General features: G+C 45.0%; 1 protein-coding gene across 1 annotated transcript; it reads left to right on the top strand.

Moving 5' to 3' along the window:
- The first annotated feature begins 1,208 nt into the window (after window positions 1–1,208).
- On the top strand, window positions 1,209–22,237 carry Prkx (protein kinase X-linked). The gene is made up of 5 exons (XM_032890271.1): window positions 1,209–1,789; window positions 10,164–10,332; window positions 14,482–14,745; window positions 20,384–20,503; window positions 22,057–22,237. The coding sequence occupies exons 1-5, from the start codon at window positions 1,624–1,626 to the stop codon at window positions 22,154–22,156; spliced, it is 819 nt and encodes a 272-aa protein (XP_032746162.1). The 5' UTR covers window positions 1,209–1,623; the 3' UTR covers window positions 22,157–22,237.
- Window positions 22,238–27,157: the final 4,920 nt, after the last annotated feature.

Raw genomic sequence — 27,157 nt, 5'->3', positions numbered from 1 at the left:
GTATTCAGTCTCATAGAGTATCTGGCTTATCAGAAGGTCAATTTTTTTGAGTTGAATAAATGTTTTTTATTGTGGAATGTTCACCAAAGACTGGACACGGGTTTGAGCCAAAATAAAGTCTCTATTAGCTAGCCAGAGACTACATTGAGTGCTTGGGTTCCCAGTGTACCTCAAACCTTTCTCAGGGTGAGCTTTTAAAACAGAAACTACGTTCTGGGTTGACATATTTTAACAAGAACAGTTAGCCAAAAGTGGAACTGCAGAAGCCAAAATGTAAACTTAATACATTTAGAAACTTTCCCAGAACTAAGGGCTTTGATGGACTAGGTCTTTTAATTTTGGTAGGTGGCGCTGTCTACATTTTGAGTGTTACAGCCTGAATGGAACTTCCATCACGAAGCCTGCTACAATTTTGTCATAGTGTAATCAAACCCAAAATAATAACAGGCCCTGTGCATTCTGTCTAGTGGAGTATCAGGTCCTATCATGTACTCAGTGTTTATGGAATGAGAAAATTTTCTCAATATGAAACAAAAAGTAAGGAAAGAAAATAGCAGACTTCCTTGCTTTCAAGGTCAGGTGTACTTGCTACCCAACGACATCATCAGGGCACCTGGTTCTAAATAGATGGTCCCTACTCCATCCCTGACTCCGGACCCTATTGGCCCGGTATCTCCAAGGACAGAGTATCTCAAAGCTAAGAGCAGGGCAGTGAGGTGCGCATGCTCTGAGTAGCCTCGGACCGCATTCTTTGCATTCCAGGCTCAGGGAAACACCGCCCTCACCTTGCAGGTGGTGGCTGCGGTCGGTAAAGCACCCAGTTCTCAGCACTCCCTGCGAGCCCAGGCCTGTTTGATGCCACATAACAAGTCCCTGGAAACCCTGTATACTCAGGAGTCCCTGAGCTCGGGATCAGCAGGTGCTGCAGTGCCATTGAGAGCCCGGGCTTTCGGGAGGGCGGCGCTCAAGGACTACAAAACGTCAGGAGTTCAATCCCCTGAGATCCAGGAGAAACCGTGCCCCACCCGGACTCCTCCTCCTGGTACCTCTACCCACTGCTCAGGCTCTGTGGGTACTATCCACCCGCAGCAGCCGGAAGTTCCCGCACCTCTTCCCGCTTCCTGCAGAGGGAGAGGAACAAGGCGCGCGGTGTGTGGGGGGGAGAGGGGGCAGGGCAAGCTGGACTCCGGGTCCCTGTGCAGCCCCCTCCATCGCTTTTACTTCCGTGCAGGTACCTCCCTTGGGCCCCGCGGGTAACAATAGACAGGGTAGGGCCAACGTCCCGGCTCCTCCCCAGTCAGGTACTCAGAGGGCGGAGCGCGGCGAAGGCTCCTCCCCACTCGCGTCATCCAGACACTCCACTCCCCGGCCAGCACGAGCTGGTCCCCGCCCAACCGGCTTCCGCCGGGAATGAAGAGCGTTGCGTTTGGCTCCGGTCCCGCGGACCCCACGCGCGTCCGTGGAGCCCTCGGGCGACTTCCGAGAGCCCCTCCCATCGTTCTGAGCCCCGCTGAGTTCGCTTCCATTGTCCTCTCGGCCGCGGGCTCCGGAACGCGCGAGTGAGCCCTCTGCTGATGCCCAGGCTGCCGTTGTGTCGCTGTCACACCGTGCGTTCCCCGCCCCATGGAGCCACCCGCTTGTGCCGAGGCGGCCGTAAAAGATCCTGCAGCCAGAGACCATGACCCCGTGGACGCAAAGATCTCAGCGCCCGCCGCGGATCCCCTACCCAGGACGTCGTCACAGAAAGAGGGGCATTCGTTACAAGATTGGGACACCATAGCCACCGTGGGTGAGTGAGAACTTGTGCGTGGGGATGCGACTCAGGAGCGACCCTCGGATTTCTCTTTCCCACACGCTTAGTCCTGGGCCTCCGGAAACGGGGCAGCCCCACGTCACAGAGCTATCAGGAGGGTGACTTCACCTTGGGGACTCGGTGGCTCCCTACTGGGGTGCCAGTCACCCTTGGGACACCACGCCCGGACTCCCTGGCGCTTGCGCACCCGCTCGTTCCCAAGATTTCTCGGGATCGCATCCAGCCTCCCAATTGTGGACCCCTGGAGGGACTCGAGGGGACGCGTGACCATCAAGGGACCCTTCGGGGACATTTTCCCAGCATTTTATGTACGTCCTGGTCTCGTTTTATCTTTAGTGGCTCCAAACTTGGTACTCCCGTGACCCCGCAGGTTGCTAGGGAAGCCGATGGATCCCCAAATGGGCCGGGGTGCTGTGAGGGAGCTAGGATCCTGAGAATCATGGGCGGCAGTTTCCTAAGTCTGAAGCCCAGGAATCCCGGGCTTCTCCTCCGCAACCTCCGTCGCTAGGGCTGTTGTGCCCGGTGTGTTGATTATTAGGAAAGTGTTCCGGGAGGATGGAGGAAGGACAGAGGGAGGGGCTGGTGTCCTCCGATCAGCTGGCAGCTGAGATTCTAGAGGCTTCTCCATTCACCCTGGTGTTGGACTTGAGGAAGTCAAGTCAGGGTTCAGGGCCAGGCTGAGGGACGTTTAACACTTTCTCAGCTCAGTCGGTAAGATGGATCTGAGGGTAAAAGGGCTTGTGATCCCCGACTTTGATCCTGGTTCCCTCATGGAGGCTGACACTCACACTCATCCGATCTTGGCTTTTGATTGACTTTTGAGGGAAACTGAGCTGCTTGAATGTCGTTTATTTATTTATGATGTTGTATTCTAGGCTGGCCTTTCCGTCACTGTGTAGCCAGGATGACCTTAAACTACACATTCCCCCACCACCTCTTCCTGAGTGCTGGGAACCGAGCCCCACTCCACCATAGACTGGTTATGGGGTGCTGGGAGCTGAGACCCCCCCCCCCATGTTTATGAGACATTGACCTGAAAGTCACTGCATTGCACAAGCTGGCTGGAGACTCTAGGCAATCCTCCTGTCTTAGATTTCCTAGTTCTGGGACCATAGGCACTCACTCACTCCCAGGTACTTAGCACATAAACTAGTTCTCTACCCTTTTCTTTCTTTCTTTCTTTCTTTCTTTCTTTCTTTCTTTCTTTCTTTCTTCCTTCCTTCCTTCCTTCCTTCCTTCCTTCTTCCTTCCTTCTTCCTTCCTTCCTTCCTTCCTCCCCCCTCTCTATCTCTATCTTTCTCCTTTCCTCCTCCTCTTCTTCCTTCCTTCCTTCCTCCCCACTCCTTCCCTCTCTCTTTCTTGACCCTTTAGCTGGTTCTCCACTCATTCCTTCTTTTTTTCCTTTCTTTTCTTCCTTTTTTTGTGTTTGTTTGTTTATGAAAAAAAGGACCCTCTACATGCACTGGGACTCTAACTTCTAGAGATGTGTTGCCTCTGCCTCCTCCGAAAGTGTTAGGATTAAAGGAGCCACCCTGGCTCTTTTGTTTAAATCCACTTATTTATTATGTGAACGAGGCGGGGGGTGGGGGAGAGCACAAGTGTGAGGGATCAGGGTTCAACTTTTAGGAGTTTGTTGTTTGGCCAAGTGGGTCAGTGGTATCAAACTAAAGGCGTCCATGTGTAGCCCTGGCTGTCCTGGTACTTGCTGTGTAGACAAGGCTAGCCTTAAAATGCTGGTACCTAACAAGTACACACCACACATACACACACACACACACACACACACACACACACACACACACACACACACACACACACACACACACACACACACACACACACCTCACAAGACAACCTCTGCATCCCTAGTCCCCAACACACACCCAACTCTGCATTCTCAGGAAATAGGTATTGATGCTTTTGTCTCTGACCTGGAGCTCATTTCTCCCATTCATTAGGAGACTCAAATAGAGAACATTCCAGGCTAGGGATATGACTCAGTGGGTACAGTGTTTCTTAGCTTAATTGAGATAGTGCATAGAGCTTAGTTGGGATAATGCTTGCAACTTGATGGGAAGACTGCTTATGATTCTATGGGTATAGTGCATGCAACTCAGTAGACTATTTATAGCTCAGTGGGTAGAGTGCTTGTAGCTCAGTACAATGCTTGCATTCAGTGGGTAGAACTAAATGGGTAGAGTGCCTGTAGCTCAGTGGGCAAAGTTCTTGTAACTCAGTGAATCTCAGATCTAAATTTGCTGAACAGGTCCTCTCTGTCCAGCAGGTCATCTGCACTCGTTTCCCTGTACTCAGCTGTGATCTCTTGTGTCCTGTGCCTCAGTTTACTGTTCAGTGCCTCTATGACCTGCTGCCTTATGGAAAGCCAGTTATAAATCCTCAGTCCTACAAGGGCAGGAGAACTGCAGTCTGTCTGGATGGGAACATCCTCTTTAGATAAAGGATCACATGAGTAGCTGTCAGATACTCTGGCAGATCACTGCAGGCTAGTGTCTTAAACACTAAAGAGAAATTGCTGAGGGTCCTGTGGGGGATGTGGAGTTTGGGTCCTGAGATTAATTAATGTCATCTGGTAGTCCATAGTGACATTAAATTTAGAACTATCTAGGAGATACTTCCAGTCCAGATCATTAAGGAGGAAGGCTCCTATACATGGATGGGGACCCAGAGTGCTTAAAAGGGAAAAGAAATCAATCACCCATCAATAGCACCAGTCACCAGCATTCATGCATACTGTTGTAAAGAGAGCAACTATGTCATTCTTCTGCATCCATGAAGTCTCCTCTGTAAGCCCCACTCTCATCACAATACAACCTGGTCATTAGTAATGGTGTAGGCTGTAGGATTTGCATATCATGAATATGCAAATATATACGTTGTGTTTTTGTGTGTGTGTGTGTGTGTGTGTGTGTCTGTGTGTGTGTGTGTGTATACACACCCACCTTGTACAAGGACAGCCTCTGCCCCTTTCTAGACCCATTGGGCAGAGGCAGAGGAGAGATTGTGTTCACACATAGTACACTGGTCCATTCTCTTTGCAAAGTCCTTAAAGGTAGAATGCTGTACACAGTGCCCCTCACCATGTCATCACTTCCCTGAGTGCCACCTTCTAATTCATTGTGATTTATGAGATGGGGCCTTGCTATCATTCAAACCAAGCAGCCACCCCAACAGAGACTGAAATATCATGGGTTGGAGGGATATAACCACAGGATGTCTGGAGTACCCAGGAGCAGGACAAGGTTGAGAGGCCTTCTTTGAGGCCTGCAGAAGATGGGGAATAGGGGGTTGATAGACCTGTACCACCTATCTCCTCCCTTGGATGAAGGATGACTGGTAAGTCTACTCACTCTGTGCCACCTTGGATGTCTCCTGTTCTATGCCTATCTTGACTGAACCTACCTGGGCTATCTTGAACCCCACCCACCCTGAGCCATCTTAAATTCCACCTAACCTGTGACATTTTGCCTTGAATGTCATCTTAATTTATGTATGTCATCTTAAATAGCATGTAACCTGGGCCACTTGAATGCCACCATCCTGGACCTTAAGCTAAACCATCTAGAATCCCCCAAGGTAGCCATCTTGAATTGCTACTGCCTTGATACATTTTTCAGGTTTCTTTTCCTGACCATTTTCTCCTGAATGCTCTCCTATGACATAATCTGCCCTGTCCTCCTCCCTGACCCCTAACTCCTGGCTATGTGTCTGACCGTTACCTGCTCAGCCCTTGGCATCCTCATCCTGAATCACCAAGGGTGATACAATATTCTCGTTCATTCTCTCTCTGTTTCTGTCTCCCTGTCTCCCCCCTTCTCCCCCCTCTTTGAGAGGTACTCGTCCTGAGTCACTGGTGGTCCTCAAGTGAGTTTCAGGATGATTTTCCTACAGGGGTAGGGCCAGAATGGGGTCATCACCCAAAAGGAGGCAGGAGTTACAGCATCAGTCATGCAGGCCAGTGCTTCTTGCTTCAATCTTCTTTAGAGCCTGGATGCTCTAGTCTTAGTCTAACTACACACTAAGGACAACACCTTCATTCTCTTAAGAATTTATGTATCCTTAGGTGTTCTCTGTATTTACTCACATTTTCATTTTTATTTTTGAAGTGCTGGGCATTGAATATAGAGCCTCACTCTAAGAAAATCTCCTACTCCCTCAAGTCTCCTCTATCCTCCCCTTTTCTTTCTAGAGTCTCCCAGTGTAGCTTAGGCCTTCCTGGAGCTCACTGTGTATTCCAGGCTGCCCTCAAACCACTGTTAATACTTTAGAAGTGCTAGGATTAAAGCCTCACTAGACTGAATTTATGCAAAGTTTGGGATTGAGCCCTGGGTTCCATGCATACTACACTAGATATCCTACTTTTAGTTTTATTTCCTATCTGAAATAACCACCATGCCATCATACTTCCTTTATTTTAAAAAGATTTCTCCCTGAGAGAGGGTGGAACTCAGTTGATACAGAGCTTGTAATTCTGTGGATAAGGTGCTTATAGTTTAGTAGATTGGCTGATCTGTAGGAGGCCATCTGAGCTAATGACACACCACTGTACCTGATACTTGGCTCCTTCAGGAATAATCTAGGTTGTGTTTCCAGGCCAGTCTTCTGTTTATATTTTCCTTTCTGAGGCTGGAGTTCGAATGGAGGGGGATAGTAATAATAACAAGAACAACAATAACTCACTTATCATCATCATCATCATCACAAGAACAACAATAACTCACTTATCATCATCATCATCACCACCACCACCACCACCACCATCATCATCATCATCATCATTTCTATTATTTTGGGAGATGGGATGGAACCCAGGACCTCATACATGCTAATAACCAGCCACTAAGCTATACACATAGCACAAGAGCTAACTTAGTAGTAGTAGTAGTAGTAGTAGTAGTAGTAGTACACATAGCACAAGAGCTAACTTAGTAGTAGTAGTAGTAGTAGTAGTAGTAGTAGTAGTAGTAGTAGTAGTAGTAGTAGCAGCAGCAGCAGCAGTAGTAGTATCATCACTATTGTTATTATTGCTCTTATTGTTGCTCTGTGAGGTGCTGGGAGTGCACCCAAGGAACTCATTTGTGCTAATCATGAGCTCCAGCACTGAGTTGCATCCCTAGCCCATCCTTCTTCCCTCTGTGTCAGATGCTGTATTAAACTTGGACAAAAATCACAATTTTCCAATATGATGGAGTAAAAGAAAGGAACATCTATCTTCACAGTGTACTGGAATTGTCTCTGCTTGTGCACATTGGCTCTTGAAACCCAGTTTTGGGCATCTGGGCCACATTCAGGAAGCATCTTCCCCAGCTACCCAAGGAGCCTTGTTACCCATAAAAAAATCACATTTCCCCATTACCATGTCAGACATACAGAAAAATACTTCTGAAAGGTTCCAGATATCCATGGATGGGGTACTTGACTACAATTTGTAGAGCATGTGTGTGGGCTGGATCTTCTTCCTCTGAGGTATTTGGGCTTTTTGTTTGTTTTTTTTTTGTTTGTTTGTTCATTTGTTTGTTTCTCTTATTGGCAAGGCCACTCATCTTGTGTGTGGAAAGCAACCTCGGAATCTGTAAGGGCTGTAAAATAATTTACAATGAATGTGGGTGGTGTTGTTTTGTTACCTTAATGACCTATGACCTGGGAGTAGCCTTACCGGTCAAGGGACTCTGCTGTAGTGACTGGTATAAATGCCTGTGTCTTAAGCATCAAAGATGGAGTGATTTTGTATCAAATAGGGAAGCTGAGACATTGACTGGGATGGGCATATACAACATGCATTTGAGTGAGTGTAGGTTGTATTGGTGGCTTACAACCAAGGGATTGGGGGTGGAGGTGGGGTAGGGACAGGCAACTTATGTTTGGGTCCAATGACAACACATGTCCTTTTTACAGACTTTGAAAATTGGTGTGGAATGTGTATTAGCTAGCTTCCCATTGCTGTGACCAGATCACTGACATTATAAAATTATAAAGACAAATGATTCATGTTGGCTTCTGTTGTCAGAGGCATCCATCCATGGCTCTGTTGGTTTGGACCTGTGGAGATTTAGAGCATCATGGGAGCTTGTAGTAGAAAAGAGCTGCTTACCACATAGTGGCCAGGAAGCATAGAAAAGAGAAGATGAGTCCCAGTGTCTCCTTCAATGGCATGTCCCCAGTGACCTAAGTTTCTCCCACTAGGCAGTAAATAGCACCTTACCCTGAGACTTTTTGGTTGGCTTTGTTCTGACAGCTTCTGGCAGTTGGCACTCTGCTGCACTGTTCTTTTCCACAGTGTTAGGTTTCTCTCTTGGCCTGTGCTTTAGCTCTGCAGCTCTCTGCTCTGTGTAATCAACACCACCAGCTGTTTCTGCACCCACAAGTTGCCGGCACAAGTATGAAGGAAACAAGTCGGTAGCCATCTGATGCAGAAGCCGTCCTGTGGACTGTGCATCGCAGTACAGCTGTCACAGGCTCTCTTCATGTGCTGTATCGTGAGCACAAAGATGACATGTGATCCACCAGTCAGAAGCACAGGCAAGGAAGGGTTCTGGTGTCATGACACTTGCTTTTCTCATTCTGTTCTGACAAAATGCCTGATGATAGGAATTTAAGGAAGAGGGAATTATGCTGGCTCAGACTGCTGCCAGTCTGCCATGGAAGCAGGAGCAATGAGGGAACACTGGGGCTCAGCTTACTTTCTGAGTCCAGGACCCCAGCAAAAGGATGGTGATGCTCATATTCAGGGTAGGATTTCCTACCTTGGTGAACTAGCCATTCAGGGGTAGCCTGGAGCAGGCCAAGGTTATTTTAAGCATTTTCAGCTTGATTATCCCCATTCGTCATTGAAATGTCTATAAATATTCCCACCCACACTATCTATCCATCTGATCCAGCCAGTCCTGACTTCCACTCGGAGCCACTTATGACTCTGTGCGCCTCCTCCATTCCTTTGTGTTCTATAGCAAGTATCTCCTGATTCATAGAAATCACCTTTTTTAGGGAGTTGGGGTTTAGCTCAGTGGTAGAGCGCTTGCCATAAGTGCAAGGCCCTGTTGGTCCCCAGTCGAAAAAAAAAAAAAAAGAAATCACCTTTTCTACTAAGAAAAAACTAAGTACCCAAGACCTATTTTATATCCCAAATAATTCATTATAAGCTTAGATAGCAGAAGTCAAAAAATATTTTTGAGGCTGGGCATGACAGAGCATGTCTGTCGTTCCTTTTAAACAATTTTACTACTGAATGTGGTCTTTGTGGTTATTGGGCTCCTCAGCCTGCTCTCTAGCTGTGGGTGTATCGTTGATCCTGTTCCTGGCTCTAGCTTGCTGTGAGGAACATCCTGTATTTTTTAATGGTGAGAAAAAAATGAAATTTGAGGATGTTTGTTTTTTTCTGAGCTTTCCTACATCATAAGTGAGAGCACTATACATCAAATTGTCATAAGGCAGAAAGCAACTGTGTTTAAAGCTGGGATGGAGAGGGTTGGGTAAGTGGATGAAGGAATTGGGGAGATGGATGTGGGTGGGTGAGGGTGGATGAGTTAGTATGTAGATTGAAATGTAAAAGAAAGTAAGAGGAAAAGAGGAAGAGATAGATGTGGAGCTGGAAGAGAAAAGGAATACGAGGGGCAAAGGGAGAGATGCTGATGTGGGAAGCTGAAGATGGAGGGAAATAAGGGAAGAAAAGATAAAGGGCAGAGGAGACAGAGAGCTTGGTGGAGGAAAAAGGGGCAGGAGGAGCAGAGAGATTCAAAAAGAGAAGCAGAAGATTCCAGAGGAAGAGGAGGGAAAGGGAGAGGAGAAAACAGAGGCAGATAGAGATGGAAGAGAAAGACAAGGCAGATGGAAAGAGCAAGGATTTAAAGTTCCCCACCAGGAGTCACCAAGTCCAGCATCTCAGCTCTTCCCATGGCTGTGTTTCAATCTCCAGTGCACATAGCAGGCAGTTATTTGTTTTTACGTTTTAGTTATTATTATTACTGCTCATATTTGTGGTTGTCTGCAATAGCATGCTTGTGGACATCACAGGAAACTGTTGAGTCTCTCTGTCCACCCCAAGGTAAGCTCTTTACCCTCAGAGCCATCTCTCTGGCTTCTTTTTTTTTTTTCTTTTCGGAGCTGGGGACTGAACCCAGGGCCTTGCACTTGCTAGGCAAGCACTCTACCACTGAGCTAAATCCCCAGCCCTATCTCCCTGGCTTCTTGACTGAAAACATATCCACACAGAAGTCAGTGCTCATCTAAGTTTCTTTCCCTGTGTTCAGCTTTAAGGCCCCAGGTTGGCACGCTGTCTGTTCCTCATGCATGTTTGCTTTTCCTGTTCCTTGACTGGCTGCATTGTCTTCCTCAGGCACTGGAACCTTTGGCCGAGTAAACCTGGTGAAGGAGAAGACAGGCAGGCGATACTGTGCCTTGAAGATTATGAGCATCCCAGATGTCATCCGCCTGAAGCAGGAACAACATGTGCAGAATGAGAAAGCAGTCCTAAAGGAAATAAACCACCCCTTCCTCATTAAACTGTGAGTTCCTGTCTCCTTCCTTCCTTCTTACCTCATCACCTCCCTAAGGTTATTCTCTCAAGATTGCATTGTATGGATGGTGTCAGGGCTGTAGCTCAGTGGATAGAGTGCTTTTAGCTCAGCTAATACAATGTTTATAGCTCAGTGACTACAGTGCTTGTTTGTAGCTCAGTGGATAGAAAACTTGTACCTCAGTTGATTGAGTGCTTATAGCTCAGTGGTAGAGCTTATCCCTCAGTTGGTAGGACAGTTGCAGCTCCTTGTAATAAAGTGCTTGTAGCTCAGTGGGAAGAGTATTTACAGCTCACCTTATGGGGTGCTTACAGCTCAGTTGGTAGAGTGCTTGCAACTCAGCTAATACAGTGCTTGTAGCTTAGTGGGAAGAGTGCTTGCAGAGCAGTGGGTAGAGAGTCTATAGCTCAGTACGTAGAATGCTTTATAGCTCAGTGAAGTGAGGTGAGAGGTGCTATTCAGGCTTTGTCTTGATTTATAATTAATTGTATGTAACCATGCACATGAGCACAGTACCCACAAAGGCCACAGGAGAGTGCTATATTTCCTTGGAAGTGTAGTTATAGGTGGTTGTGCACTTCTCAACTGGGTTCTTAGAATCCAGCTCACATCCTTAAGAGTAGCAAGTGCTGGGGTTGGGGATTTAGCTCAGTGGTAGCGCGCTTGCCTAGCAAGCGCAAGGCCCTGGCTTCAATCCCCAGCTCTGAAAAAAAGAAAAAAGAAAAAAAAAAGAGTAGCAAGTGCTCTTAAACTCTGGTCTGTCCCTCAAGCCTCAACTCATGAGTTTTTATAACAACTACTATTGTGTGACCTGACCAGAAGCCAAGATTCTAACAGTCTCTTCAAAGTTCATACCCCTGTAAAAGTTCAAAACCTGCGTTTTTTTGTTACAGCTTATAATCCAGGTGACAGAGGAAGCCTCATTTGATTTTCATATAAAACTCAATTGGCGATTTTTTCAATATTAAATCCCTTTTTTGAATTTTAGAAATATATATGTATATAAAAATATAAATATTTATATACGTATATAGAATGTGAAGGTCCATATAGGCATATGCATGTGGAGATCTGAGAATATCTGCTGCCATTCCTTAGTTTAAACTAAAGTGTTTGAGACAAGGCCTCCTGCTGGCCTGGGACTCAGAAAGCCTAGGGAGCCTCAGAGAAGGTAAATTACCCAGCATGGCATTATCAAAACACCACTGCATGATTGCCATGCTATTCTGGAGTCATCTGTGCTGTCAGAACATGATATAAGTGCACTACAGTCAAAATTCATTAGAGCAGTGTAGAAACTAGACCGTCAGGGCCTGGAGAGAAGGATCAGCGGTTAAGAGTGCTTGCTCCTTTTGCAGGGGACCTGGGTTTGGTTTCCAGCACTCATCTCTCAGCACACAGTAATCTGTAATTCTAACTTTGGGACACACACACACAAATAAAATACAAATAAATATATATTTTTAAAAATATTTGAAACAGGGCTGGAGAGATGGCTCAGTGGTTAAGAGCACTGACTGCTCTTCCAGAGGTCCTGAGTTCAAATCCCAGCAACCACATGGTGGCTCACAACCATCTGTAATGAGATCTGATGCCCTCTTCTGGTGTGTCTGACAGCTACAGTGTACTTACATATAAATAAGTAAATAAATAAATATTTAAAAAAAAATATTTGAAACACAGGGAACTTAAATTCCACACAGACTTCAGTATTGGCCAAAATGCATTCCTCTCAGCCACAGCACCAACTGAGGCTCATCACTCTGAGTGTTGTGTCCCAGTCTCCTCTCCTCTCCTTATGAGTCCCCTTAGGTCATGTCTACCCCCAAAGACCTCATTTTACCCAAGTTTCCTCATCTAAAGACCCATCCCCACACAGCCCTGTCCCAAGATCCTGGGTATGTAGACTTTTAGTACAGGAATTCCGGCAGCATGAATCCTGAGCACTTAGCTAAGTCAGACTAGACAACTCTACCCACTGCTGTGTAACTACACATGCCTTATAGGAATCTTTTTCTTTTTTTTCTTTTCTTTTTCTTTTTTTTTTTTTTTTTGCATTTACAGGATTCAGCAGGTGGGTTAAAAACTAGGTCAAAGTGACTTAGTGCTATAGAGATTTGCACTTGGCCTGCATGCTGTACTCACAGCATGGCAGAGCACGCTGTGTATCTGTCCAGCTGTGGGAACACAACTTAGCGGGTTGTGTTACCAGGTCTTTGAACTTCAAAAGATGATATGCATGCTACTTAAGGTCTTTAAAGTCTTATATTCTGTCTTTAACTATGAACTCTTGTGAGGTCATCCATCCAATCTGTGCATGTTGCCTATGAAAAATGGAGTAGTCTGTCTTGAAGAAACACAGGGTGCTCAGCATAGTGGGAATGGCTTCAAATGGCTGATAAAAATGTCAGCTTACATTGCTGCAGGCATCTGGGCTTATTTACAAATGATTTTACCAAGAGTCAATATTAGGCTTAGCCTACTGTGCATGGCACTATTCCCAGGACAGGGAAAAATGTGTGGTAAGCTTCAACTATCAATTGGCACAACACAAAATTTCCTGGGAAAGATTTCACTGATGATTTCCCACATCAGACCAGCCTGTGAACATGTCTGTGAGAGTGATCTAATTGATGATTGACAAGGACTTCACACACCATGGGTGGCACCATTCCCTAGGCACAGTAATGGATGTACTGTCAATTTCACGCAGAAAGTTTGTGCTCTACATGAAGACCATGATCCCTCACCTTGTACACTCATTCCTTTATGTCAGAAGGATGTGTACACAGAGGTCTAACAAGAAATGAAGTGTGGGGTGGGCTGTACTATTTACTCTTAAAAGGTCCAGTGTCTCTGGGTGCCCTACTGCAGGTGGTGGGAGAATCCTCTCATCCTAGGGACTTAGAGTGCTCTGTAGACATTGCTTTGTGCCCTTGGAAAGCAATGATGTTTCTGAATGAAAACCTTGTGGTAGTTGTGAATGAATTACTTGGATGATAGATAGATAGATAGATAGATAGATAGATAGATAGATAGATAGATAGATAATATATGTAGTAATAGTAGATAGATGTAGACAGACGATAGAGATGATAAAGATAGATTATGTATTGATGGACAATAGATGGTAGAAAGGTGATGGATGATTGGATAGATAGATTGAATAGCTAGATAATAGATGATTGTTGGATAGATGGTGATACATATATACATATATGCATACATAGATACATAGTCTTGGTTAAACTCATGGTGTTGGTGAAGGTCCCACCTAAGGCACCACCTCTTAGTATATGCTCCCCCTGTGAACTCGACCCTCAGGTTGTCTCACAGTTTCAGCATCCTGTGAAGTTCTATTATCAACCTGCATCTACAGTCCATCTAAGTACAACCTTACCATCTGAGTGATACTTGCTGGTCAGCTTTGATTCTGTTGTGATAAAACAGTGACCCAGAAGGACTGACTGAGGGTAGGAAAGGGTTAACTTGGCTTTTTCTTTCCTGTCACAGGCCATCTGGGAGGGAAAGCAGAAAGCTTTCATCCAGCCCAAGAAGTCCAATCCATGATGAGTGAGGCCTCCTATGTCAATTATCAAACAGGAAACTTCCCACAGACACCCACAGGCCAATCTAATGTAGAAAATGCTTCACCGAGACCCTACCTAGGTGCCTTCAGGCTGTGTTAGAACTGACAGCACATCTTCCCCCTGCTAGGGAGTGGTACCACACACCATGGGTGTCCATTCAATCAACTAATCAGCTAAATGAAGACCCTCCCATAGACATGCCCACAGTCCAGGATGATATGGGGAATTCTTCACTGAGTACTTTCCCAAGTGACTCTGGGTCATAAAGATGACAGTTAAAGCTAACCAGGACATGTGCACATGTTTGCATCTGTTTGTGTGTTTATCTTGATATCTGTATTTATATTTTGATATTTGCATATATGCACCTGTTAATGTCTATGTATACCAGTATATTAATGGGAATATCTACCTTTATATACCTGGAATCTATATACATTATACATATCTTGTCATTAAGGTCTGTCAATCACCAACATCCATCCATAAGTGTCCATATCTGAGCACCCAACTCAAAACCCATCATGCACTCTGTTGTGTCTCACAGGCTTTGGACAGACCATGACAACCGCTTCCTGTACATGCTGATGGAGTTCGTGCCTGGTGGTGAGCTGTTCACCTACCTGCGTAATCGTGGCCGCTTTTCCTCAGTTGCTGCAATCTTCTATGCCACAGAGATTGTGTGTGCCATAGAATACCTGCACTCCAAGGAAATCGTATACAGGGACCTGAAGCCTGAAAACATCCTTCTGGACAGGGAAGGACATATCAAACTCACTGACTTCGGCTTCGCCAAGAAACTGGTGGATAGGTGAGTGGGGACAGTCATGGGGTAATCAGAGGTTAATTGAAAAACAAAGGTTTGATTTAAATGGATGGGCAGAAAGGAGCAAGAAGATGCATGGTGGGCTCTGGTGTGATGCACCCTTCCCTCCATCTATTTTGATGGGTCTCCCATTTCTTTTCCCATTGATACCATAATAAAATAATTTTTAAAAGCAGCTTAAGGAAGAATAGGGATAAATATGCCAACAGGAGCATGTGTAGAGAACAACTGCTTACCTTGTAGCCACATATAGAAAAGCAAGCAGGAAGTAGAGCAGGGTTATTGTCTTAGTTAGGGTTTTACTGCTATGAACAGACACCATGAACAAGGCAACTCTTATAAAGGCAACATTTAATTGGGGCTGGCTTATACATTCAGAGACTCAGTCCATTATCATCAAGGCAAGGAGCATGGCAGCATGCAGGCAGGCATGGTGCAGTAGGAGCTGAAGAGTTCTATATCTTCACCTGAAGGCTGCTAGAAGACTGGCTTTTAGACATCTAGGATGAGGGTCTCAAAGCCCATGTGTATAGTGACTCATATACTCCTAACAAGGCCACACCTACTGCAGTAGTTCCACTCCCTGGGCCGAGTATATACAAACCATCACATTTATCAAACCTTGAGCCCCACTGCTGGTGACCAGTGAGGCTCCACTTTACCTAAAGCTTGTCCAGAACCTTCCCAAACAGTGCTGCCTGCCGAACGCCAAGTGTTACAACACCTGAGCCAGTGGGGGGACAGTCCATATCTAGTGCACAACCATGAGAGTGGAGAGGCCCCTCCAGGTTACGAGCAGAGGAGAAAATTACTGTGTCATCAAGGTGATTGAAAACTTGTACAGGCATACAATTTATCTATATACATTTATATATAACGATATTATATATGTATATATATATATATATTTGTATACTATAGCTGAATCATAGGGCAGTTCAATTTTTTTAGTGTTCTATTTTTTTGCCATAAGATGTATTTATTTTGTGTCTGTGTAGTGTGTATACGTGCATCACAGAGGCCGTAAGAGGGCATCAGATCCCCTAGAACTGGAGTTACAGGTGAATGTTAGCAGTCATATGGGTACTGGCTGTTGAACTCAGGTTCTCTGTAAGAGCAGGCATCAGTCTTAAGGCTGACATGCCTCTCCAGCCTCTGCCTTAGAGTTTTCTATTTGTAGAACTCTGTTCTTAGGGTCCTTTGCCCGTGGCTCCTTCCCCTACTCATAGCTATGGGAGCTCTTTGCTGATAATGAGAAGATGGTGTCATGTTCCTGTTAACCCATAGCCAGGGGGTGGAGGGAAAGAAGGCTCAATATTGAGAGAATCAGGTACTTTTCAGCCTCAACAGGATGTCTGTGCTGGGGATAGATTCTCTATGGTCCCAGAATGGCTGTGGTGTGCTAAGTCCCCTTTACCAGCCAGACAGCCATTGGGGCATTTTGTAAAAATGAATGTATGCAGAGAAGTTCAAGGCTATAGAAACAAGTCAGAGCTATAAAGTTCCACAGACTGAGGCATGCAGGCCTCCAGCCTGGGGCAGACACAGAAAGACTCAGCTTTCAGTGGGGTAAGTGGAGCTGCCTCCGGTACAGTTACTTGTGTCCTCATCAGCTCTAGTGCTCTATCTGCCCTGATCTTGTTCTAAGTGAGTCAAGCTACAAAGTTCAAAATCTGCATTAATGGGCCCAGAGGCACACAGAATGTTGGGAACCTGTGACTGACTGACTTCTAGTTGATTCTGTTAGAGAGGGAGAGGAGACAAAGGGAATATGTGCAGCCCAGGCTATTCTGACACTCACTAGGGAGCCAAGGATGACCTTGAACTCCTGATCCTCCTTTCTGGACCCTGGAGTGCTGGTATGACAAGTGAGCATCTCCACATCTTGTTTATGCTTGGGGTGGAATCTGTGCTCAGTGCCTGCAAGGCAAGTACTCTGCCCATTGAGCCACAAGTACTCAATCATGGACCTATAGTTCTATCCCTGCAAAAGTGTCTGAATTGAACTATGCCACCTTTTTTTATTGCATTTTTATTTACATTTTAAATGTTAACCTATTTTTTGGTTTCCCCTCAGGAAACCCACTATCCCATTGCTCCACCTGCTTCTATGAGGGTGCTCCCTCACCCACCCACCCACTCCCTCCCACCTCCCCACCCTGACATTCCTCTACACTGGGACATCGAGCCTTGAACCATGCTATCTTTTGCAGCTGAGGTGGATCAGTTCTTTACAGATTCTGGACCTGAACCCTGTTTTGCACATTTCATCTGCACAACTTCTCTCCCCATCTGTTCCTAGTACTGTACTGCACAGAAGCTCTTGAGTTTTGTGTCCTCTTCTCTGTTAGTTCCTTCCTGAGTCACTAGAATCTTTATTAGAAAGTCTTCCTGATATGTCCTTCTGTGGGTTTCAGGGTTGGAGCAAAAGGGATAGAACTGAGTAATGGATGAATTCAAGGAAACATGGAAGCTTGAAGATGTTTAATAGAATCAGTTATTCCTCCTTTCTCTTCCTCTTCATGTCCTTGCCCTTTTTCTTTTTAATTGCAGACAAAATCTTGCCATGCAGCTCAGGCTCTCCCAGACCTCATTAGCCGTTGGCCTCAGCCTTCTGCGTAGTTGGATTGCCAGGGGGAGCCCTCAACTGAGCACAGAATTTTCCCTTTTTAAAAAAAAGTTACTTTATTATTTTATGTGTGTGACTGTTGCCTGCATGTATGTCTGTGTAACCCATGCATTCCTGGTACTGCTAGAGGTCAGAGAGGCCATCAGGTCCTCCTGAAACTGGAGTTATAGGTGGTCGTATCACCACCATGTGGATGCTCAGAATCGAACTCAGGTTCCCACAGGAACAAGTGCTCTTACTCACTGAGCCATCTCTGGAGCCCACTTAAATAATTACAGTTATTTATTTTGGATGGAGGAAAGTACAGTTCAGAGGTCAACTTACCAAACTTAGTGCTCTGCTACCGTGAGGGCCCCAGGTTGTCAAGCTTGACACAGTTGCCTTGACTGTTGAGTATCTCTGCTTCAATCACACTAGGCCAGCACTCTCTCAACTTTACCATGGTCCTAGCTCCAGAACATTTTGATCATATGTAAACATGAATCATGAAGCAGTCAATGCCAACTCTCCTCATTTGCCCCTCACAACCCTGTGCTGTGCCTCTCTGGATCTTCCTGGCCTACATACTTTACATATATAGCACCATTACAATATTTTTTTTTTTACTTTTTTTGTTGTCCAACTTATACAATGCCCTCCGTGTCTATCCATGAGATACCACCCGTCACACTTACTGCCCTTTTCATGGCTGAATAACATTTCTTTTTATGGTTGGACCACATGGGTTTAGTAACCTTGTATAGCTTTATTTTTATTTGAACATTTCTTTTGAAGACAGAAACAATCATTTTTTCTATTTTATCTTTCTTTAAAAGAAACAATCAACTTTTTATTTTATGTACTCTGCAACTTGCAGATGTCAGCAGCTGTTTGCCACACCCATTGGCTCTTTTTAAATATAAATTAAAACTGGACATGGTAGGACATGCCTTTGATCCCAGCCAGCATTCCGTGGGCAGAGGAAGGTGGATTTCTGAGTTTGAGGCCAGCCTGGTCTGCAAGGCAGTCAGGGATACACAGAGAAACCCTGTCTCAAAAAACAAATAGAGATTTTTGTTCTTTCAAATGGGGGTCTTTAAAATTATTCCTTTCACCCGTGAAGACACAGTAGAAAGCCTGAAGCTGTAGCTTTGTGGCATGATGCCCTGGGTTCTGTCCTCAGCACTATAGGAGCTGCTGGTGGAAGAATAGGATGTAGTTTCCATCCCTGCAGGGAGAAATGGAGAGAATTTTAAAAAAAAGAAGGGTTGGGGATTTAGCTCAGTGGTAGAGCGCTTGCCTAGCAAGCACAAGGCCCTGGGTTCGATCTTCAGCTCGGGGGCGGGGGGGTAGAAAAGAAACAAGCAAAAATCCTACATTTGTCCAAACATCCTACTGTTGGTATATCTTTCTTGCCTCTGGGTGGCACCAAAAGCCAAACCAACCCCCCACCCACACCCCAATCCCTACCACCTGTCCTAATTTCTTTTGACCAAAATCTTTCTTGATGAGGGATTGGAGAGAATTCTCAACATTCTGGAAATTTTTCTCTCCAGAAATGAGCTTGTTGGCACACAAACAGGAAGACAGTAGACTTACAGCGAAGTGCCGGCACTGCAGAGTTGATGAGTGAGAGGGGTCATTTTATTTTTTATTTCTTTGAGTTTTGACACAGACTCCCTAATCCCAACATTTGGGAGGCAGAGGCAAGTGGATCTCTATGTATTTGAAACCAGCCTGGTCTACATAGCAAGTTCCAGGACAGCCAAGGCTATATAGAGAGACCTTGTCTCAAAATACACAAAAACTCTGAAGTCCTGATCCTCCTGCCTCTACCTCCATGCTATGCTGGAACTTGAACCCAGAGTCTACTGAACACCAGCCGTGTACTGTACCAAGTGAGTTACATCCCTGGCCCCTATCACTAATGTTAAAATGATTAATACTGCATATTGATTTGTCCACCTCTCATTCCTTCTCTAGTATTCTTTCCACTACGTTCAGTTTTGTTTACTTTCTAAATATTTTTATTTTAAGTTATGTGTCTCTCTGTGTATGTGCATGCAAGAGCATTGCTAGTAGAGGACAAGAAGTGATCATGGGATTATCTATTAAATTAAATGTAAGTTAATGCTTGCAAGTAAGACATTCAGCAAAGAACATGCCATTACAGGGTCGGTCTATGTTATGAATGCAGCAACTAGGGGTTTTGGTGGTCTATGCTTATAATCCAAGGAGTGGGCAAGTTTGAGGCCAGCCAGGGCTAAAAACAAGGAAAAGATTCTAGAATCAGCAGTGTTGTTGTATGCATGCATGCTGAGTGTTTGGACACATATCTGTCATGGTACATGTGTGGGAGTCATAGGATAACTTTTTCTTTCCTACCCTTCAACTCAAGACAGGGTTTTTCTGTGTAGCCATGGCTGTCCTGGAACTCACTCTGTAGAGCAGGCTGGCCTCAAAGTCAGAGATCCACCTGCCTCTGCCTCCTGAGTGCTGGGATTAAAGGTGTGTGTCACCACCACCCAGCTTCTTCTACCTCTGATGTATATTGATCTTAGACTTGTACAACAATTTACCAGCTAAGCCATATTGAACACCCAAAGTTTGGATTTCATTAGTTTTATGGAACAGGTTTGTGTACCAAGGCCCATAGATCAGTCTGATATCAGAAATCATTCACTGATACCCTTCCCAGGGTATTCTGGATTGTGTCAGTTGACAGTTAAAGCTCATAGCACAGCTCCCCTTTGCTTGGGGAATGAATCTGCCCATGGTGACTATGACTTGTGCCTCTAATACTTGCATGTCATAGAATCTTATACTTGTCACATCATTGATGCTCAGAAACTTTTAGATTTGGGAACATTGCAGTTTCTTTCAGTTAGAAATGTTCAACCTGTATGGCCATATGTTAATTTTTTGCACAATGCCACACCTGCAATGTGGTCTTTATCACTGTATCTTTTAGCACCTTCCAAGTTTCATGGGTTCATCCTTTTGTCATCCCCACAGGACATGGACTCTCTGTGGGACACCGGAATACCTTGCCCCAGAAGTTATCCAGAGCAAAGGTCATGGAAGGGCTGTGGACTGGTGGGCATTGGGCATCCTTATATTCGAGATGCTGTCTGGGTGAGTGACCCTCCTCACAGATGTTGCTGCGTACCCAGTGTCTCCTTCACATCCTATGAAGAACCTTAGCATCTCCTTTCTCCTAAGTCTGCAGACACTTGGCATGTGGATGCACTCACATACCCTACTGTCAAGATTTGGAGGGTAATTGGGTGTTTACTTTGCTTAAATAAGACTTTAAATTTTCATAGATATCCATAGTTCCTTCTGTATAACATCCATCTTCTTTGTGTGATGGACACCCCAGGCTAAGCAGTACCTAAGGTGAACAAATGACACCAATCAGAAACACTTTATAAGTAGTGATGGAAGAGCAGATGAGGAAGGCGAGGTTGAGGTTTTTTTTCCACCCTAAATTCCCTCTCTTGACAATGAACAAAATACAGGAATGACGGGCTCTGTCTCTGTCTCCCAGTTGATAGGAAGGTTGGTTGTTCCTGAGGGTCACTGGTCTCTGTGGACCCTAGTATATACCTGATAAAAATTGTGTAAACATTGAAAACAAGATTCCCACAGATCTAGGTATAGCTGGAGGAATTGGGGGCCAACACCATGGCAGAGTTATTGGCTCCTCTGAGGAGGTGACAGTTTTTCCAGCCCCAGGAGCTTTTCTCTGGTACTGAGATAAAGGAAAGGTCATTCTTTGTGGATCAAACCAGGTAGAAAAAAGCTTGGAGGATTTTACTAAAATAGTATGAGATCTGTCAAGAGAAAGCATCTACCTACCCACCCACCAATCATCCATCTGTCTATTCACCTACCCACCCATCTATCCATCCATCAAATTACCCACCCACCCACTAACCCATCCATTCATCTATACACAAGTCTATTCACCTACCTATCCCATTAATCTACCCACCTACCCTTCCATCTATCCACTCTTCCTGCTCCTGGAGGTACCAGGTGTGCTTGGCTTTTGTGGCCCCATCCCCCCATATTCAAAGGGCTACTGTGAGTCTGCATCTACTTTCTAGTCTGTCATGAGGTCACTGTCATTGCACTTAGGGTCATCTGCAGCCAGGGTGTGCTCATGTCAAGATCTTCCACTCCTCTAGGCAGAGACCTTATATGCAAGTGATGTCACAGTCATATATTCTGAAAAATGTGCACATATTGTGTGTGTGTATGTGTGTGTATGTGTGTGTAATCCATGAAGTATATTTTCTTAAATATAAAACCACATTTATTTATATACAACATAATTTGTAATACACACAGTGTATTCAGTGATCCAGTGATCCAACTTCCTTCTATTAAGCCTGGCCTCTTGAAGGTTTATAACAATCACTTCCACCCCTTGCTGGGGAGGAAGCTATTAACTGAAGCTCTTTGGGGGTCCTCAGGACCCTCTATGCCCTCTCTCTCCTCCTGTGGCTAAGATCATCTGTTTCCCATCTCTCTTCAGATGGCCATGTTGCCAGTTGTGGAGCATCGTATCCATTTGACACAATTTTTTTTGCCTCCATTAAGCAAAAATAATAGTTGGTACAAAATAGATAAAATTCTGTATTTAACTCTCTACTAAATATCCATGCTTCTCTCTGTGACAGGTTTCCCCCATTTTTCGATGACAACCCGTTTGGGATTTACCAGAAAATCCTTGCATGCAAAATAGATTTCCCCAGACAATTGGATTTCACCTCTAAGTAAGTGCACTCCCAGTTTCCTGCCCTGTTCCCATGTCTATTTTCAAAGTTTTGTGAAATCACACTGAAAGCACACACTCCTGGCAAACTCTGAATCAGTGCAATTATGTCAGTCATTTGTTTCCACCAGGAAGGGAAAATGTTTCAGTTATTCTCATTTTACTGAGATTTAGTATAAAAAAGGCCTGTTCCATATCTCATATCTTTTGAGATGGACAGTGTTGAAATTAATACAGATTTGGAACTAATTATGTACGTTTGTCCATCCATTCATCCTTCCCTCTATCCTTCTGTTTATTTCATTTATTAGTTATTAATTAGTCTGTTGATACAGGGTCTCAGTTTATAGCCCTAGCTAGGCTAGAACCAGGCTAACCTTGAACTCATAGATATCTGACCCTGAGTGTTGACATAAAAAGTATGCACCACCATACACAGCTTCTTAATGAACTTTTTTAAGTTCATTAAACTTGTTTAAATTTTTAACTTTTCCTTAAACTGTTAACATGGGCTTAATGGAGAAAGTTAGTTTTTTGGAGGTAGGACCTTGAAGGAGACAGTAGAGCCCTAGATCCTTCTTCATGATCATTTCCATGTATTAAATCCAGTATTTTTAATTAATTTTTGAGGCAATTTCATACAAACATATGGCGTGTTTTAATGGCATTGGTTTATTTACTGAGCTAGGAGACCCCCCTGTGAATGAAGCTCTGTGGTACCATAAGAGTTAATTTTTCTTCATGTTTTTGGTTATTTCTCTTATTATTTAAATTGCACATATCATAAAGAATTCCTTTTTAATTAATTATTTTGTTTACATTTCAAATGTTATCCTCTTCCTGGTCTTCCCTCCCATGAATCTCCCACCTCCAACCCCCTTCCATTTACTTCTAAGAGGGTGCTCTCCCACCCACCTACTCCCATCTCACCCCTTTAAGCATCTCCCCCCTCTGGAGCATCAAGCCTACACCAGACCAAGTGCCTCCCCTCCCACATATGTTCTCTGCTACATATGTAAAGGGAGCCATGGCCCAGCCCATGTATACTCTTTGGTTGGTGGTTTAGTCCCTGGGAACTCTGAGTGGTCTGGTTAATTGATATTGTTGTTCTTCCTATGGGGTTGCCATCCCCTTCAGCTCCTTCAGCCCTTCGCCTAATTCTTCCATTGGGATCTCCGGGTTCAGTCCGATGGTTGGCTATGAGTATCTACATCTGTCTTAATCAGGTATTGGCAGAGCCTCTCAGAGGGCAACCATACCAGGCTCCTGTCTGCAAGCACTTCTTGGCATCAAGATAGTGTCTGGGTTTGGTGTCTGCTGATAGGATAGATCCCAAGGTCTCTGGATGGCCTTTTCTTCAGCCTCTGCTCCATTTTTGCCCCTTTAGTCAGGGACAATTCTGGGTAAAAAGAATTAATTAATCTTTTTTTTTACAGTCCAGACTTTATTCCCCTCCAAATCCACCCTCTGACTGTTCTACATCTCATACCTCCTCCCCGACCCCAGCAGACATCCTCACTCCCTGGGGCCTCAAGGCACTTGAGGGTTAAACACATTTTCTCAGAGTCAAGACCCAAAAAGTCCTCAACTGTATATGTGTTGGGGCCTCATACCAATTGTTATATGATGCCTGGTTGGTGGCTCAGTGTCTGAGAGAACTCAGAGTCCAGGTTAGTTGAGACTGCTGGTCTTCTTATAGGGTCTCTGCCCTTCTCAGCTTCTTCCAGCTTTTCCCTAATTCAACTAGAGGGGTCAGCAGCTTCTGTTCATTGGCTGGGTGCACATATCTGCATCTGACACTTTCAGCTGCTTGTTGGGTCTTTCAGAGGGCAGTCATGATAGGTCCCTTTCTGTGAACGACCCACAGCTTCAGTAATGATGTCAGGCCTTGGGGCCTCCCCTTGAGCTGGATCCCACTTTGGGACTGTCACTAGATCTTCTTTTCCTCAGGATCTTCTCCATTTCCATCCCTGCATTTCTTTCAGACAGGAAGAATTATGGGTCAGGGTTTTGACTGGGGATAGCAATCTCGTCCCTCACTTGATGCCCTGTCTTTCTACTGGAAGTGGACTCTACAAGTTTCCTCTCCCCTCTGTCGGGCATTTCATCTAAGGTCCCTCCCTTTGAGTCCTGAGGGTCTCTCACATCCCAGGTCTCTGGTACAGTCTAGTGTCACCCACCTCCTACCTCCCAGGTTCCCTGTTTCCATTCTTTCTGCTAACCCTCAGGGCTTCAGTCCTGTTCCCCTCACCCCATACTTGATCATGTTCCCCTCTTCCCCTCCTTGTTCCCTTTCCCACCCACGTCCTTCCCTCCTCCCCACTGTGGTTGCTTCCTTGTCCCTCCCAAATGGGATTGAGGCATCCTCACTTGGGCCCTTCAGCTTGTTAACCTTCTTGAGTTCTGTGGTATTGTAATCTGGGTATTCTGTACTATTTTTTTGCTAATATCCACTTATTAGTGAGTACATACCATGCATGACTTTTAGGTCTGAGATACCTCACTCAGGATGATATTTTCTAGTTCCATTTGCCTGCAAAACTCAGGATATCCTCTTTCTTAATAGCTGAGTAGTATTCCATTGTGAAAATGAACCACATTTTATGTATCCATTCTTCTGTTGTGGGACATCTGGGTTGATAGCTGAAGCTGTGTGAATATTTTGAGATGGGTGGTGACCCTGTCCCTCCTCTGGAGGCCATGTCCATCTACTGCATATGGTCTCTTCAGGTTCTCTCTCCCTACTGTTGGGTATTTGAGCTGATGTCATCCCCACTGGGTCCTGGGAGCCTCTAGCTTCCCTGGCATCTGGGACTTTCTAGTGTTTGCCCAAATTCCCCACCCTCCACTGCTACTTATTTCTATTCATTCTCCTGGCCCTCTAGACCTTCTCTTCCCATACGTGGTTCTGCCCCCCTTTTTTTTCTCCCCAGCCCTTTTTCCTTCTCTCCTTTGCCTTCCATGATTATTTTGTTCCCCCTTCTACTTGGGATTGAACCATCCATATTTTGGCCTTCCTTCTTGTTAAGCTTCATATGGTTGCTGAGTTGTATCATGGGTATTCTGAGATTTGGGGCTAATATCCACTTATCAGTGATTACATACCATATATGTCCTTTTGGGTTTTACCTCACTCAGGATGATATTTTCTAGTTCCATCCATTTGTTCACAAAGTTTGTCATCATTTCAAGTATCCATTCCTCTGTTGAAGGACATCTGGGTTCTTTCCAGCTTCTGGCTATTATAAATAAGGCTGCTATGAACATAGTGGAGCATGTGTCTTTGTTGTATGTTAGGGCATCTTTTGGGTATATGCCCAAAAGCTGGGTCCTCAGGTAGTACAATGTCCAATTTTCTGAGGAACCTCCAGACTGATTTCCAGAGTGGTTGTACCAGTTTGCAATCCTACCAACAATGGAGGAGTGTTCCTCTTTCTCCGCATCCTCGCCAGCATCTACTGTCACCTGAGTTTTTGATCTTATCCATTCTCACTGGTGTGAGGTGGAATCTCAGGGTTGTTTTGATTTGCATTTCCCTGATGACTAAGGATGTTGAACATTTCTTTAGGTACTTCTCAGCCATTCAATATTCCTCAGCTGAGAATTCTTTGTTTAGCTCTGTACCCCATTTTAAATTGGGTTATTTGATTAACCCTCTATGGGATGTAAGGTTAGTAAAGATCTTTTCTCAATCTGTTGGTTGCCATTTTGTACTAATGACAGTGTCCTTTACCTTACAGAAGCTTTGTTGTTTTATGAGGTCCAACTGTCAATTCTTGATCTTAGAGGATAAGCCATTGGTGTTTTTGTTTTTGTTTTTGTTTTTTCAGGAATATTTCCCCAGTGCCCATGTGTTCAAGGCTCTTCCCCACTTTTTCTTCTATTAGTTTAAGTGTATCTGGTTTTATGTGGAGGTTTTTGATCCACTTGGACTTGAGCTTTGTACAAGGAGATAAGAATGGGTCCATTTGCATTCTTCTACATACAGACCACCAGTTCGACGAGCACCATTTGTTGAAAATGCTATCTTTTTTTCCACTTTTCCAAAGGTTTTAGCTCCTTTGTCAAAGATCAAGTGACCATAGGTGTGTGGGTTCATTTCTGGATCTTCAGTTCTATTCCATTGATTGACCTGTCTGTCTCTGTACCAGTACCATACAGTTTTTATAACTATTGCTCTGTAATACTGCTTGAGGTCAGAGGTAGTGAGTCTCCCATAAGTTCTTTTATTGTTAAAAATAGTTTTCACCCCACACCCTCGGATCCCGGCCCGCAGCAGCTCTCTGCTCCCAGAACCCGTGGGAGAGATACCTTACCGCCTGGTCAGGTGGGCACTCCTGAGGCTGCAGAGCGAAGAGACCACCAACACTGCCCACCCCTGCCCACATCCCCTGACCCAAGAGGAAACTGTACAAGGCCTCTGGTTCCTGTGGGAGGGCCCAGGAGCAGCAGGAGCCCCCCTGAGACACCGCTGAACCTGAAGGAAACAGACCTGATAAACAGTTCTCTGCACCCCAAATCCCGTGGGAGGGAGAGCTAAACCTTCAGAGAGGCAGACACGCCCATGAAACCAGAAGAGACTGCTCTTACACATTACTGATTCCAGAGGAAAACACCGGAGGCCATCTTGGAACCCTGGTGCACGGAGGCCCCGGAAGAGGCGGCGAGATCTTCCTGGTTGCTGCCACTGTGGAGAGCCCGTGGGCAGAACCCCGAGAGCCGAGAACTTGAGCCCCTCGGGACCACAGGGTAAGACTAACTTATCTGCTGCAAGTGACCTGCCTGGTGAACTCAAGGCACAGGTCCACAAGAACAGCTGAAAACCTGTAGAAAGGCAACCACAGGCCCAAAAGGTAGAACACTGCCCCTACAATTGACTTGAAAGAGGAGAGGAAAGAACAGCACTTGACACAGGCCTATAGGACAGTCTAGCCACTGGGAAATAGCAGAACAAAGTAACACTAGAGAAGAATTGAGCTACAGAGGCAAAGTGAGAACCGCTAAAC

This window comes from Rattus rattus, chromosome X (assembly GCF_011064425.1).
Source record: "Rattus rattus isolate New Zealand chromosome X, Rrattus_CSIRO_v1, whole genome shotgun sequence".
Taxonomy (NCBI): Eukaryota; Metazoa; Chordata; class Mammalia; order Rodentia; family Muridae; genus Rattus; species Rattus rattus.
Note: the sequence above shows the minus strand (reverse complement) of the source record. Positions and strands in the feature narration are given on the sequence as shown.

Excerpts from the sequence above, each read along its gene's own strand:
- Prkx (XM_032890271.1), top strand. The coding sequence starts at position 1,624 with ATGGAGCCACCCGCTTGTGCCGAGGCGGCCGTAAAAGATCCTGCAGCC. Across the intron at positions 1,790-10,163 it reads GGACACCATAGCCACCGTGG|GCACTGGAACCTTTGGCCGA; the intron begins GTGAGTGAGAAC and ends TGTCTTCCTCAG. Across the intron at positions 14,746-20,383 it reads GCCAAGAAACTGGTGGATAG|GACATGGACTCTCTGTGGGA; the intron begins GTGAGTGGGGAC and ends TCATCCCCACAG.